Source organism: Patagioenas fasciata, chromosome 3 (assembly GCF_037038585.1).
Source record: "Patagioenas fasciata isolate bPatFas1 chromosome 3, bPatFas1.hap1, whole genome shotgun sequence".
NCBI classification, from domain to species: Eukaryota; Metazoa; Chordata; class Aves; order Columbiformes; family Columbidae; genus Patagioenas; species Patagioenas fasciata.
Window position 1 is genome coordinate 56,762,820 of NC_092522.1, and position 12,029 is coordinate 56,774,848.

The 12,029-nt window shown below is 35.7% G+C and overlaps 1 protein-coding gene across 2 annotated transcripts in view; it reads left to right on the plus strand.

The window, feature by feature from the left end:
• The window catches only part of ADGB (androglobin), a 105,997-nt gene that overhangs the window by 6,267 nt on the left and 87,701 nt on the right, over positions 1 to 12,029 (plus strand). For both annotated transcript variants that reach the window (XM_065834735.2, XM_071806389.1), the window contains exon 2: positions 10,354 to 10,504. In XM_065834735.2, coding sequence (XP_065690807.2) covers positions 10,354 to 10,504 — 151 coding nt within the window. The remainder of the gene's footprint in view (positions 1 to 10,353; positions 10,505 to 12,029) is intronic.

Genomic DNA, 12,029 nt, shown 5'->3' on the forward strand with positions numbered 1-12,029 from the left:
GTAAGAAATGAAAAAAAAATAGATGCATTGCTAATTCATGCTTGAATTCTCATATGCCTATGATAAGGAGTGAGCCAAGGCTTGTGATGGAGATTTTATCCATTGCTGGCACATGTTCCTCAGGTAAATATTCTTAAGGTTTAGGCTATAACAATGTTTTAGAGGTTTAGTGAATATAGACAATATAAACTGAACAGATTAATTTTTTGATGTTTTGGGTGGGGCTTGCTAGGTTTACTGAAGTTTGGGAATTGCAAGAATGTTTCATGGATAACAGCACAGTGTTTGAACTTGAAGCTGCTTTTAGTGCTGTGCTGAAATACTCATATTGGTTAGTTTAAGTTTTAATGGGCACTAAAAATTTACATGGGGTCATGGAACAAGTATGCAGAAATCTGTTGAAGATTATATAAATAAATAGCAACCACATGTAGCTCAGAAAGTGCTTGAGCTGACAATGATTGGAGACTATCAAAGTATTAGAGAAATATACTATATCTACCTTCATGCTCTTTGTAAGCTTTCAATTGCAAGTATTGGTTGAAACAAGGTGTTGGGCTATAGCTCACCCTTGCCCTGACTCAGTACTCCTGTTCTTATGTTTGTTATTCAAGAGAGTAGCTCAATGGTGTATCTGTCTTTGAACTCACGTTGAAACATACGTGGTACTAAGATAAGGGGTTGCTGTATTATTGTAAAAACTAGTTAGATTTGTATGTAGATACATATGCATTTTTTTGATCTTGCATGAGCAAGATGAGGATGAGATGAGTATGGCTTGGTGGTTCTGCTAGAGGCTTGAAACAGTTACAATTTTGGACAAAAGACACTGAGGGTACTACTCCCCATTATTGCTGATGCCGTAGACTTGCAATTTTTGGATTAGGCATATATATTTTTTTGTTAATTCTCCCCCATTTATTGGAAACTGGACTTTCTTTAAAAATACAGTTAGTTTTGAGGTTATGGTTAGAAGAAACATGCTCGAGTCTCAAAAATTAAGTAGACCTAGAATTCTAAGTGTTTGTATTTTCTAGCCAGAAGGATCAAGATCTTGCTTTCAGCACCTGTGTCTCATTCATAGAAATGTTTCAGTGAGTAAACGCAGTACAACTTGAAGCTGTATTGCGAATTTGTTACTACTTTTTTTTCCTTTACTTCTGCCTTTAACTTGTTTTTAGTTTCATGCTTAGTAGTGAGACAATGGATTCTTCCCCAAGTAAATACGATAAACATACTAAAATAGCGTATAAGCTAACCAGTAAATTGACTTTTTGATTAACCAGATTACATTTTAATTAGGAAATAATGTATTCAAATTAGTTTTCCTAGTTAATTCTAATTAAAACAATGAACCCCTGAGAGCTCAGCCTACCCTGATCGGTAGATTTCAAACTTCATGGACTCATGGGCATGAAAACATTAAGTAATGTACCAGTGGCAATATCACACTGAATGTCGTGCTCCCTACTGGTCTTAGTTTTAGGTTTTTCTTTCCCTTTAATTGAAAGCAATGTCAGGGGATCTTGCAGGCAAACACTGTCCATGAGCCTTTGGTTGGAGATGGTGCAACCAGACTGCAACAGAAGTCTAGTCTATTACAATCAACAATGGAATGGAGAAAAGCAGCTTTCAGCAGAACTATCTAGCAGAAAAAGCACTGTCAAAGGAAAAATAGTCATAATTGTGCTTTGAAACAGGAAAGCATTCTTAAAAAATCGTTAGAGGCTGTGTTTGCCATGGATTATTCATCTACTTAAGCAGAATGGTCTTTAGCTTCTTCTGAGAGCTCTGTGTAACCAACACAGAAGAAATGGAATTTCCTGGTTTTCTTATCAGTGCATGTGAAGTGCTTTGTAAATGAGTTGACCTAAATCCACAGAAGTACTGAGGTGCTCTACCATGCAGAGATTTTTAATTCTTAATTACCCAGATGCTACACAGAAGGCACAAAAGGATTTTACAGAAGCCAAAAAGGAATTAATGCCAAGGAAAAGAGCAAAGCACAAGCTGTGTGCTTAAAAGATACTTGAGTAGCAAAGCCCAGTGTGGAAAGAGATGCTGCAATATTCTCCATATTCTTATAGCTGAATCTAAGACCAGCTCAATCTTTTCACCAGGAAACACTGGAAGAAACAAACTCAGAAAAGTTACTGGTTCCATAATTTCTAAGGTGCTGTACAACTATATGGGAAACAAGGCTTCTGTTTCCCTCTTTGAATGAAGTACAGTAAAGAAGGATTTGGAAAGACATCCTCCGCTTCCTGCTTTGGAGGGTAACCAGGACAAGCGGATGCTCTGTGACTCTGCTGTTAGTGGTTTCTCACACAGAGCTTGGTGGAATGGAACTAAGATCCTCCAAGTGGCACATTCCTTTTCTTTTTTTGACTTGAGTTTGACAGAGGTATCTGCTGCTTGAGACAGGCTGTTCCAGTAGCTATAGATCGTTATTCTCATCTGAGTGGCATCTGATGTAAAGAAGTTCTGCTGTCTAACTATGTGCTAAGCAGTCAGATTTTTCCTTTTATCGATATTAAATTTACTCTGTTTTGTGGTAGGTGCATTATTTTTCTTGTGTTATGAGAACAGATAAATAATACACTCTTATCTGTACTACTCAGTATTTTGTACATTTACGCTTTGTTATGACTGTGCTCTAAACTATTGCCTATTACTGAATTTCCAAAGTTATTGTTACATTGCTAGGGCAGCTGGAACCAAACATAGTATTCCATGCAAAGGACATAACATGGATTATTCTGAATGGCATTGTACTGATTTAATATATATTGGACATCCTGCTTCTAATGTGTCCTGGTGTTTTATTTACTTGCCTTGACTGTACTTGAACAGAGATCTTAATTGATCTGTCATAAAGACAAACAACATCTGATTTTGAAGTGTTATCATTAACTCAGAACTATATAATCTGTAGTCATTTGCTGCTAGTTGGAAGGACAGTGCATTGATCAAACAGAAATTTGGTCTACAAATTGGATGTAAATGTTACTTGCCCTCAAACCTGTGACTTGTTGAAAGACTGCAAGGTGCAGCTGGGACCCCTTGGTGCCTGTGTTAGTGTGTACTCAGTTCACTTGCCCTGGCACCTCCATCTTTTGAAACCAGGTAACCATAAAGGATTTAGGCCAGCTGACAACAGTCCCATCTGGAGCATAACCCAGAGTCAACTACCTTGGAAGAATCAGTTCACTTCTCTTGGCTGATATTGGCACCTGAAGATCACCAGAAAAGGCACTTCTCTTTCCAGGCCCTTGGTGTGACTCTAGCTCGGTCTTGGTAAATCGTATTTCTACGTGTAAAACCGGATATAAAGCCCGCCTCTGTAAATTATTTTTTTCTATAGATTAAAAACACATATTTAAGAGCTAAATATTATAAGATTTCTGGTTTGGCAGGCATCTCTTGTGATTAATCTTGCACTCTTGGAAATGTAAATTAAAAAAATATTTTTTTAATGGTATCTTTTAAAAAAGTCCAAGTGACCTCCAGTGTGGTAGAACATAAAAGCCTGGCAAATTAATGACTTCCAGGCCATCTGATACCTTACATTATCAAGAGTGTTTTTCAAATATGTAAAGTAGTATTTTTTTCCATTCCACATTAAAAGATTTTTCAGAGCAGTCCTTTGGCTCCATGGAATCAGGGGGAAAGAATTTGTTACTACAGCTGGTTCTTGCCACTGAAAATGACAAGCTGAGCTTTTTTAGCATTTCTCTCACAGGCTGCAGAGTTTGACTCGTGCTGCTGTTGAAAGCAACGGTGTTCACGCTGTTCCTTAGGAAGTTTGTAATTTTATCTGATTTTGCTTCTGTCTTTCAGCCACTTACTAATTATAGTTTATGCAATAAAAACTATTCTCCTTCCTGGAATGCAAAAATAGAAGGCTAAAGGGGTCTAAAATTCTGACACTGTACATGAGCTCATTTCATCCATGGCCTGAATATCTCCCCAAACATGAGAGCTCTGAGCATTTATGCTAGTATATGTTTCTTCCACAGACAGTCCTTTCAGTTTCCACTCCAATGTGTGAGATAAGGATAATGGTAGGTTACTGTAAACAACACATAAAGATTTTGGTTTTATTTTGGAATTGCTGCCAACTATTAATGATAAAGAGAAGACCATATTGCCTTAGCTGCTTATTAGATTATCTGATCATGACTTCTTCTGCTCATTCCTCTTCTGAAGAATGGCATTAGGTATGAAGCAAAAGAGCACAGTGTTTTGCAACAGAGTTACTGATACTTGGTCAAATATTCTCATATTCTTTACAGATTCTTATGAACTTGAGTGTTGCCATGGTTTCTGCCATGAGTTTCTAACATATTCAGATGCTGCTTTTGAAAACCTGTTTCAATGATTAGAGTTGAAAAGAATTTTCTGCCTGAAATAAAGTCTTCAAAGGGGCCTTTTGTCTTTGAGTTCTGAAGAGATTAGGGAAAAGTTAAGTAGCTTCCCCCTAGGACATGTTTGGAGAAGTTGGACCATCTGTTTGTTCTCTGCCCTTTTTCACCTAACATAAAAGTCTTTAGTAGAGCCAGTAATTTTTTTCTTCTGACTGCTCAAACAATCCAAGGGAAGGGATACATTCTCTTTCTTGCTTTCTGGTAAATGTAAAAAGCCCAAATTTCTCATCTCTCTGTGTCCCAACATTGGTATCCAATGGGGAATATGAGATGTGGGATTTCTCACTCCAGATTGTTCTTTTTTGTGTACATATAGAGTAGTTCGGAGCATCCAGAGGAGTGGAAGAAGGAAAGTAAGTTTCAACTCTGAGCCTCATTAACTCACCAGATATTAATTACATAAATATCATGTCCTTTTACCGAATCATTTCCTTTAACTATTGGTCATCACAAGAACTGTAGCCAGAGTGACATCAGTTGTATGTTAATAGTGTGTTTTCTGGGGTTTGAATGAAGCTAAGCTGTACGCTGTAATGGTTGCAGACATCTAATGGAAAGAATAGACAGTATTTCATGAAAGATAAAAGATTGGCAACACTTTCCAGGGAACAAGGTGAAAATGATGAGCATCAAATACATTTTGTCTTCTGTTGGGATACTGTTATGATCAAATTCACAGTTTATTTTTTAATCTTTAAAGCATGCTATGGGTAATGTTGGTGACCATTTAAAACACCTACAGGGAGCACTAAGATGGGATGAAATGATGGCTTGTTGGCAGTTACTTAGCAACAAATGCCCTACTGTGGAGATAGATAAACAAATTCTTAATAGAGTGAATCAAAATAAGGCCAAACTCACAATCATTGCATCTACAGAAAGGCTAGTATATGAATACCTAATCATAGTGGACCATCGAAATGTATCATACTGCAAATAAAAGGGCTGGTTTGTTTAAACAGTCCTGTTACAGATACTAGCACTCAGTCATTTGATTCTCCAAAATGTGCTTTAAGCAAAGAGATATTTTAGTCCATAGTTGAAGCTAGCAAAGAACAGATGCATTGACAGTAACTGTAGCTCAGCTGTTGAGTAGCAATTCATTAAGTTAATAAAAATTTAGCTTTCAGTTTTGCATCTCAATCCTCCAAGATCTCCATACTATGTCCTAAGTCCATGAAAACCTTTGTATTGATTTCTTAGAATGCTAATATAAAGCAGATCTTAAACTTTGACACTTAAGTAGGGTTAACAGAAATAAACAAATAAAACCTTAATGAAAATAGAAATTGAAAAGGATTCAGCTGCAAAAAAAGCATCACCTGTGCAACCTGTGTCATAAGGAATGACAAGGATTGCAGAAAGAAGAAAAAGATTAGATATATCCATATGCAAATAACTTACCAGAAACCTTGAAAAACATATCAATATGGTGGAATCCCTGGGGATTTTTTTTTTCCTAACTTCCAAAGTATAGCCATGGAGACAGAGGAAGCTGAAGCACTTTTATCTGTCAAGGCTGCAACCATATTTCTGCATAAAGCCTCACAATCATTGTGGAAGCAATACTGGCATTATTATTGAACTATTAAACAATTTTATCTGTTTCAGATATTCCCAATGAAAATTACTGTAGGAAGATGTCTGATTTCCATCCTCAGATCTGCTCATCTAAGCAGAAGAAAAAAACTAATTATTTTCTCCTTCCTTTTTCTGAGTTTTGTTTTGGTTTTTTGTTTGTTTGGTTTCGTTTGTTTGTTTGTTTGTTTGTTTGTTTGTTTGTTTTTTATTGTTAAGGAAAGTGACTGCATTGAAATGCTAAGCAAGATTAAAGGTGTACCTAACTTTTGCAAAGGGAGAGTAGGAAAGAGAGTATTTGATCTTTATCTAGATGGAAGAATGAAATAGAAAGAATGGTGTCTTCCTGAATTCTAAAAAACCTGCATTGTGCATCAGTTATTTTTATGTGTCACAAAATTATTCTTGCCAGGTGATCCAGAATGCCTTGAGTACTGAGAGAGGAAGGTGGAATAGCCATGCTGTTCTGAAACTAAATACCAATACTTCTGAACTAAATACCTATACTTCCACAATTCTCTTGAAAAGATTCCCTTCAGTGTTGCTGGGTTCCCTCTGTGAGGAGTGGTCACAGATAGTTTACAGATAGATCTATCTACTTTAAGAATAAAATACTTTCTCCCAAGGCTCCATTGACCATATTGACAAGATCTTGCTTACAGAGTGGGTGAGCAGCCAAAATGTATATGTCTGCCAGCTAAATGACTATGTTTAGCCTGAGAAAGTGCACTTCCCGTACCTTGTGGGCCTGTCTCCTGTCTCTCTGTTAAACCTTAAGTCTCTGAAAAACTTAGGTTGTAATCTGTCTGCATTTTTTTTTTCCTGTTGTGTTTGTCTATCCTGCCGTTCCCTATTTCCCCTGTTGGCACTATATGAATTATACCAGTATTCTTGGTGAAGCTGCTGAGAGGGTCAGAGGTGAATTAGTGCCAGCTTCATAGTGTTTCCCTCATTTGGCAATTTATTCTTCCTTTTTCTCCTTTAGGATTTATCACGGGATTAAAAAGAAGTCTGCCAGTAAGTTAGTGTTCAAAATACTGTTGCACTATGAAGCTGTCCAACTTGAGCATAAAATGCTAGTAATGCTTTGCATTGTCCTTTTGTCTGTTAGTTTGTTTCAAAGAATTCTAAATGAATTACATTTTCAATGTTTCTATTATAATAAAGGAACTTCTTAAGAACCTTACTCAAATACAGTATTTTAATTAATTCAGCTGTCTTTTTTTTTTCACTTAGTAATTTATATTTGGAGTCCAAATAAATTGCAGTTTTTTATGAATTTTTCCAAAATCTTATTGAATTGTCCTTTTTGAGAAGCAGATCAGTTGGGCTTCCCAACTTAGTTTAGACATCTCAGTCGTAGAGAGCACTGTTTCCATGTCTTCTGCATTGTTAGTGTTGAGGGTATTCTAGTATGTCAAAGTGTATTGTAAAATAATTTTCTGTCTTTGTGTGATAGTAAGATAGGCAAGTCTTTCCATATCTCATAGTTTTTTTAAAAAGATGCTTTTTTATTTTTCCATTATTGTCCTAAAAGAGTCAGAAATCTTATAGCAATTATTGCAATTATTACTTAATTCTTTGGGAATAGCTTCAGAACATCTTTATTATTATCACTACTATTATTATTGAGTGAAACTTCTATCCTTCTCTATAAAAACTTAAAAGAGAAAATATGGACTTAGATGGAGGAAAAAAAGATACAAAAATTTAGAAGTAATCCTTGAATATTTAAAATTGCTGTATATGTCGTTGATATTTCATCTGAAATAAGAAAATAATAGAAAAAATTACAATTTTAACTTGACTTTTTTTGCTTGTAAATATACCTAAGAAGCTGCCAGGAGTTGTATTTAAATCAATGTTACAAGGGGCAAAGTTTAAAAATATTGCAAGTTTTGAAGTTGTTGATACAGCTAGCATTTTGGTTTTCTTTGTTTTGCATGCATGCATTTAATGCAGATGCAGCAGATTCTTTGAAACAATTAAAACAGATACAGACATTCCTAGTAATCCAAAGAAACTGATCAACACTTCTGGGTTTTCAATTGCTTGTTAAGTATTATTGAATATAGAATGAAGCATCATTTGAGTCATCAAGAAAACGCTGGAGACAAAATGATATCATTATTGACCAATCAAAAATAATAGAGACAGGCTGGAGGCTATTTACAGATGATTGAGATGATAAAGAATGGAAAAGCAAAGCAAGGTATCACTCCAGAGAATACATCTTGCAGTTAGAGTGGTAGAAGTTATGTTTTTGTTTGCATGGCAGAAGGCACAGATGGTATTGAATTTTCACAGCTGTCTTCCAATAAGTTACTGGTAGTGTGGATGAATGTCATTATTGTTTAGACAGTGAGAAATCTTTATTTTTACCCCTTTGTCCTCATTTTTGCTAACAACAAAGTATTATGGAATCACAGACAAATGGTGATTGAAAGGTGCCTCTGGAAGCCACCTAGTCCATCCCCCTACTCAAAGCATGGCCAGCTTAGATCAGGTGGCATAGATCTTTGTCCATTGAAGTTTAAAGTGTCTCCAAGCACTGTAGTTCCCCAGATCCTCCTTCTTACCATTTTTGAAGATGAATGTGATGTTTGCCTTTTTCTAGTCATTAGAAACTTTGCCTGATTGCCATGGTCTTTTGAATACGATTGTCAAGAGCCTTGGAGTGACTCCAGTCAGTACCTGTGTGTGTCTAGTTGGCTTAAGTGCCTCCTAGCTGCTTTCCTCTGCTGTAGATAATGCTGCAGTCTCACAAACTCTGATAGTAAGCTCACAGACTGGGAGGCCTGGAAGCCAAAATTTGCCGCTGAAATCCAAGACACAAAAAGGCACTGAGTATCTTGGTGTTTCCTTTGTCCTTTATCATTGAATTCTCTACTCCTTTAAGCCGTGGACACGCACTTTCCTTACATAGTCTTCCTTTTGCGGTCAGTGTACTTACAGAAGCTTTTTTCCTTGCCCTTGATGTCCTTTGATTATTTCAACTCCAGCTGAGCTTTTGCTTTTGTAATTTCCTTGCCCTACACTTGACCAACATCTCTGCTCCCACAGGTGACTTGCCCCTCCTTCCAGCTTCTGGGAGACAGGGCTTAACAGTATTTTCAGGTGCCATCTGCTACACTCCCTTTTTCTCTAGCCAGACTACTCACTTGTATAGTCTGTATTTGTCTTTAGAATGTAGTTATAAATAATGTTGCATCTATATAGAAACAGCGAATGAATATTGTGCGTAACAACTGAAAAAGAGCATATGTGAACTGTAACACTGGTAATTTTATCTGAAATGTCAAATGCTTTGTCCAATGTGAGTGATGCTGTAAATCATAATCAGGGTTCATATTTTTTCTGTGAAGTCACCAAAATCCCAAGAGGAAGTTATAATTTTGAAATTCAAAGTGTGAATATGGTTTTATATGATATCACTGATGATATCAGTATCACTATAAATATCTACATGGTATTACATGCAATATATGGCCAGGAGTTAAAAAATAACTGTTCTCAAATATAAAAAAAGCTTTCCCTTTCAAATCTCTCAAAGATGTCAATATTTAAAGAAATTTAGCTTTTATTTTTAAAAGAAAAGTTTGTAAAAACCACACTCCAGCTGTAACCCAAAACACTGTTTTCTTTCTGATCTCTTGGACATGCTGTTTCTCATTAGTGATTAAAAAAAAAAATGAAGAGGTGTGTGGTATAAGGAAAAGAAAGAAAAAATTATAGTATCTTTAGCTTTTTAAAGCTGATGTACATAATGAAGTAGAGGCATCATGAAAGTATATTGTTAAGGCTCCAGTAGTAAAAAATTATCAATCTAATATTGTATTTCCGCTGCAGAACACTGCTGAGTATCAAAAAGTCTTTTTTTACAACTGGTTCAAGTCCATATGTTTTTTTCTGCAATAAAATTTATTTGAACTCTTTCGCTCAGGCTTTGATGCCAGATTGCTTCTCAGGTCCCTGCAGCTTATTCCCTTCTTTCTTTAGAGTGGACAACATCTACAGTTTATTGCAAGTGGATATGGGAGAATCTAATTAATATGTGACCTGAACATACTTTGTTTGCTTCCAGGTTTGGTAGTTGAAGGGAAAGGAGCTGCTGCATTCTCATTCAACCCATTGTACTCACTAGAAAAATGACATGCATGGGTACTACTAGTGCTAGTTGGTAGCTTAGAACACATTGTGTATTAGTCTTGTGACAAAAGGTTATTGCAGTAACTAACACTAACATTTTTATTACAGTACATTAAAAATATTTTATGAGATAAAAATCTTCCTAATACTATTGCTTATTTATTGTTTATTTTCATTCATACTTCTGTTTGTTTCCCAGGTCAACTGTGTCTTCCCATGGAAGTACTTTAAATGAGAAGTGGAGGTTTCCTATTTGGCCAGAATGGAATGAAGCAGATATCAATGCAGAAAAATGGGATGCTGGAAAAGCTGGGAAAGAGAAAGAAAAATCTGGAAAAAGTCCCATTTCAGTAAGTTGTGTGACACATATATATTATTTCCAGTTTGGTTTTTGCACCCATATTTAATACAGTATTTGTCATAACTAAAATTAATTTGTTACTGATAAATATCCTAATTATCAATCATGTCTTTTCAATAAGTTTAATTGCTTCCCTACTAAATTAAAATAATAAACTAAAAGTATTTTGGAGTGTTTATTTTTTTGCTTCTTAAATGAACTGTTAATGTGTGCACATTAATGGTTAAAAAAATATGAACCCCAAAATCTATTCCATAACACAATTAAAACTGGGGATGTGGGAACAGCTGAACTGTTGTAGTATGTCAGAGCAATTGCTTCTCTGGGCACCGCGGTTTCTGTGGACAAAAAAGGTTAAATGCACCCATCTTTATTATGGGAAAAATGGATGTTGAAGTCTTTTAAACACCTCAGTTTCTGAACATGAGAAACACTGTCTGCAATTCTAGTGTGCAGAGAATGGTCTGAGGGGATATACTTATTTTGCAGAAAGGAAGCACCTACCAGATGCAGAAAAAATGCTCAGTCTTTTCAACTTTGGAATGACTTTTAAATCTCATCATTTTACTCCTTCAAACTGGTTATCATTACACAATGTATGTGCATTTTATGCAGAGTCGTAGTAAAATTATTTCTTAAAGAGCTTCTTAAACTTAGCATTTTAATGTGATGTTTAGAATCCATTTAATACTATGATTATTTATCTAGTTTATATGCAAATTCATTTGAATGTTTGTTCTGTATATATTCTTGTGTGCTATGTATTATTAATAATATAGGTTAGCCTATGTGTTTGTGCTTTTTAAAAAATTGTTATTTATTCCAAGCTTAAAAATATTGTAGCCCTTTGGGGTCAAAGTACTTTTGAGAGAAATTATAGGTTCAATACTGAATGCTGCCATTAACGTGATGGGCAAATAATTTTCTTCTGTGTGTTTCTTCTGCTGCATTACCACATTTGATGTCTTTGGGCTGTACTCTGAACCTAGCACTAACCTATGAGGTTTGCCTGACATTAGTATAATAGGTAAAATTTTTAAAAAATTGTAACTGAAAATCTTTATTTTTTTTAGCATAAGAGGCATTTTGAGGTGTTTACTGGACCATTCAGTTATTCAGCCACAAGCTATATGAAATATTGTTCTTTGTACGCATTTAAAGGAATTGCTCAATATGTTAGTCACAGCAGATGAATTTACAGGTCTAAAGAATTTTCAGATGTGACCTCTTTTGATCCAAGCAGCTAGCCAGAATTCAGCATCATATAGAGCATTTAAGTTAGAAACAGAATTAGTGATGACATCCAGTACCTTTGAATATGCTTAGAACAAGAATATAAACAATCTTCTTTTCTTGTGTGAGAGAAGGCATCTATCAGAAGTGATCTCTGTCCTTGTAAGACAAGCTCTTTTGTCAAGCTCCCCTACTCAACAGCCTCCCTTAGAGCAGCGCTGTGTGCTGCTGAGCTTGGGCGTTTGACCTTCTCTGTTTCTCTTGTGCCTGTTTCTTGCCTG